This window comes from Melitaea cinxia, chromosome 2, assembly GCF_905220565.1.
Source record: "Melitaea cinxia chromosome 2, ilMelCinx1.1, whole genome shotgun sequence".
Classification (NCBI taxonomy): domain Eukaryota; kingdom Metazoa; phylum Arthropoda; class Insecta; order Lepidoptera; family Nymphalidae; genus Melitaea; species Melitaea cinxia.
In genome coordinates, this window is record NC_059395.1 from 16,862,371 (window position 1) to 16,866,486 (window position 4,116).

Consider the following 4,116-nt stretch of genomic DNA (forward strand, 5'->3'; position numbering starts at 1 on the left):
ATGGATAATAAAAGTAAGAGTACATTTGTTTCGTTTAATTGTAAAGGGTTTAAAAGGTCTGTAGAGTTTGTTAGGGACCTATGTGTTTACGCTGATGTAATAGCCTTACAGGAGACCTGGCTCCTCGGTCATGACCTACCATTGCTGGGCTCGGTAAGTGATAACTTTGAATATACGTCCAAAACGGCTGTTGATACTACCGTGGGTATTCTCAGAGGGAGGCCATATGGTGGGGTTGCTTTGTTATGGCGAAAAGGTGTATTTGACACAGTTTCTGTTATAAATTGCAGTAGTGTCAGGCTAACTGCAATCAGAGGAACGATAGGCGGGAAATTGATTATTGTGTTTTCGGTATACATGCCCACGGATGCTCCTGATAATAGTGTCGAGTTTGTAAACTGTTTAGGCGAAATCGATGCTATAGTAGAAAATAATGATGTGGAAGCTGTATACATGTTAGGTGATTATAACGCGCACCCTGGCCAACCACTTTGGTTGGAGTTACGGGAATATTGTTCAGATAAAAAATGGGTATGTGCTGATACGGAAAAATTAGGAATCATGTCAAACACTATTACATTTATTAGCGACATTGATGGTAGCATGAGATGGTTAGACCATTGTATTGTAACGCAAACAGCGTGGAAAACTATTTCAAATGTGAGAGTTGATAGTGATGTACACTGGTCTGACCATTTCCCGCTAATAATAGAGATAATTTTAGACAAAGTAGTTTCAAAATTAAACACTGAAAACTATAAATGCAATAAAATCCTGTGGCAATCTAGGTCTGAGGCGCAGACTGGGCGATATCATGACATATGCCATGAGCAGCTAAGGCATATCGATTTTCCGGTCTCATTAACCTTGTGTGCGGGTGGGATGTGTCATGATGTCACTCATAGGCGCACACTAGATGATTTGTATAGCCGGGTAGTCAATATTCTTAGCGGTGCTGCTGAATTAACGTACAAGGACCAGAATTTTAATAAGAAACGGGTTACTGGGTGGAATAAATATGTGCGTACAGCATATGAAGATGCGCGTCTTAAATTTCGGACCTGGTTGCTCCATAACAAACCAGGGTATGGCGGAGTTTGGGACGACATGCGTGAGAGTCGTAAGGTTTTTAAAAGTAGACTAAGATGGTGCCAACAACATGAAGATCAAGTTAAAATGGACATAATCGCTTCACACAGGTCGTCACATGACTTTGCTAAATTCTGGAGAGAAACGAACAAGTTAAATGTAAAAATAGGTCGCCCCACGAGCATAGGGGGCTATAGTGAGCCAAGGGGGATTGCCAACTTGTTTAAAAATCATTTTAAAGTGACATCGCCTCTGGGACCTCCGTCACGGGTGATCGATGCTGAGACCGTTACGAGTATACCTATGAGTTTTTCTGCTAAGCAGGTAGAAGCTGTTATTAAGAAAATGAACAGAGGTAGGTCTCCGGGTCATGACGGGCTCAGCATCGAGCATCTTAAGCATGCGGGGAACCATCTTTATAGTGTGCTAGCAATGTTCTTTTCATTATGTATAACACATTCTTACTTACCAGCTGATATGATGAAAACAGTGGTGGTCCCCTTAGTTAAGAATAAGACCGGAGATATTTCTGATAAAAATAATTACAGGCCAATATCTCTAGCTACAGTACTTGCTAAGGTGTTGGACAGTCTGATAGACCAAAATTTGGATCGATATTTAAATATACACGACGCGCAGTTTGGGTTTGTGCCCAATCTTTCAACGGAAAGTGCCATTTTGTGTTTAAAGCAGACTGCCCAATACTACACAAGCAGAAAGACACCGGTGTATGCCTGTTTTTTAGACCTTTCGAAAGCCTTCGATCTAGGAGCGTACGACATATTATGGAGGAAACTCCGCGAGGCAGGTATACAATCCGAACTGATTTCGTTGCTAAAATTTTGGTATTTAAACCAAGAAAACTATGTGAAGTGGGGCGAAACCTTCTCAGATACTTATCGGTTGGATTGCGGGGTGAGGCAGGGGGGTATAACCTCACCTAAGCTTTTCAATTTGTATGTAAATGAGCTAATTGTGGGACTCAGCAGCAGACGTGTCGGATGCTGGATTGATGGAATTTGCCTAAATAATCTTAGTTACGCAGATGACATGGTGCTGCTGGGTCCGTCGGCTGGCTCTATTAGGACGCTATTAAAAATTTGTGAAGAATACGCGGTAAAACATGGCCTGACGTACAATGTTAATAAAAGTGAGTACATGGTTTTTGTGGTCCGCGGAGGGGTAATTGACTACGAGTCAGTGTTAAAACTAAACGATGTTCAACTAAGACGGGTAAAACTTTTTAAATATCTAGGTCATTACATTTCCGAGGATCTCAGGGACCATGCTGACATAGAACGTGAACGAAGGGCACTTGCCGCCAGATGTAATATGCTGGCCCACAGGTTTGCTCGCTGTAGCAACGATGCTAAAATAACATTGTTTAAAGCATATTGTCAAACTTTTTATACGTGTGCCCTGTGGACCAGGTATAGTAAAAAATCGCTGGACGCACTTAGAGTGCAATATAACAATGGTTTTAGGATTTTGTTGGGACTGAAACGCTTCTGTAGTGCGTCTGCAATGTTTACTGAAGCGAATACTGACTCCTTTTTCGCAATCTTGAGGAAACGGACCGCCTCTCTATTAAACAGAATGCGGCTCAGTTCTAACAAAATTCTGAAAATGTTCAGTGCTAAGCTTGCTGAGCCTATGCTTCACCACTTTGTTGGCGTAGTGGTGAGGCAAGAAAGGTTAAGCAAGTGAATTGGTAAATTGTTAATTTTAATTTTTAATTTAAGTGTACTAACGTAGTTGTAAGTTACTAATGTTACTAACAAGTGGACTGTAAGTCTTAATAAAATAAAATTATTATTATTATTATTATTTAAGAAAAGTCCCTTATATAGTGATAAAATAAGATCGTTAGAAATACATCTAAATAAAATACCAATAATATATAAATATGTAATGTATATACTATAGTTCTTACTTCTAAGCAAAAAAAAAACGGTTTTGTAATTTTTTTTTTTATTTGTCTACTAATTTCTCTACACGCACCTACCTACTGCCTAGTGTGAAGTTAGTAATTTGTTGTTAAAATTAAAGAAAAATATTTCATCTCAACATTTGGAAAGAGAATTGCGACACTTGTGAAGAAAGTTGTGTGTATGAAAGTGACTTGACATAAATATATTTCATTTGATAAATAACACGTTTTTTGATCTTCCATAAATGTGTTATATGCTTTCATTTTTGAAAATCACGTAAAAAACAATAAATAGAAAAGTGCAATTCTGCTATAATGATCGTGCTAAACTGATGACCATTGAAAATTGACCATTAAACTGTTTTCCTGTTTATAATATAATGGTTTAACCGCAGTACCAAAACGCTAATGCAACAGCCTGGTTACGTTCATTTTTAAGTTTAGATAACTATCTGATATAATTTGTGCTAGTACATATTGCTTTTTGTTCGAAGGTACTTATTGCGATTTTTATTTTCAAACTCCCGATATTTCGGCGTCGTTGCAGGCATGTAGGCCTCTTTCCCCATGTAGGAGAAGGATCAGAGCTTAATCGACCACGCTGCTCCAATGCGGGTTGGCGGATATATTCCCTACTATGAGTAACGATCGCTATCAGGTGTACATGATAACAACTGGGACCGACGGCTTAACGTGCTCTCCGAGGCACGGTGGGGAGACCCACTAGGACTGCACAAACACCCAGACCACGGCAAACACCTGTATGGCCAATACAAATGTTTGTCATGTGCGGGGATCGAACCCGCAACCGCCAACGCAACAGGTACAATCCATGACTGTGACCGCTGTGCCAACGCGGCGTCGGCGTCTTACCATATATGGGGTCATAGTATTGTTGTAATTATTTCCTGTCAGTAAAAGTAAAATTTATAACCAAAACTGGTGTGAGTAACGTTACAGATCGGCCATTTGAACTCTATTCAAATAGCAATTGTGCGCTTTAGGTACACTACGCAATTCTGCGTTGTCACAGACATGTGTGAATAAACAAACAAAATTAGTATGCTTGTAATATTAGTCTTATTTGAACTTTTTTA

At 39.5% G+C, this 4,116-nt stretch overlaps 1 protein-coding gene across 1 annotated transcript; it reads left to right on the plus strand.

The window, feature by feature from the left end:
- LOC123662270 lies at positions 1-2,878 on the plus strand. Its single transcript, XM_045597138.1, has 2 exons — positions 1-2,435; positions 2,526-2,878. The coding sequence occupies exons 1-2, from the start codon at positions 1-3 to the stop codon at positions 2,794-2,796; spliced, it is 2,706 nt and encodes a 901-aa protein (XP_045453094.1). The 3' UTR covers positions 2,797-2,878.
- Positions 2,879-4,116: the final 1,238 nt, after the last annotated feature.

Bases quoted from the DNA above. Each gene is read 5' to 3' on its own strand.
- LOC123662270 (XM_045597138.1), top strand. From the start codon at position 1: ATGGATAATAAAAGTAAGAGTACATTTGTTTCGTTTAATTGTAAAGGG. The intron at 2,436-2,525 runs GTTTGCTCGCTG...GACCAGGTATAG, and splicing joins TGTAATATGCTGGCCCACAG to TAAAAAATCGCTGGACGCAC.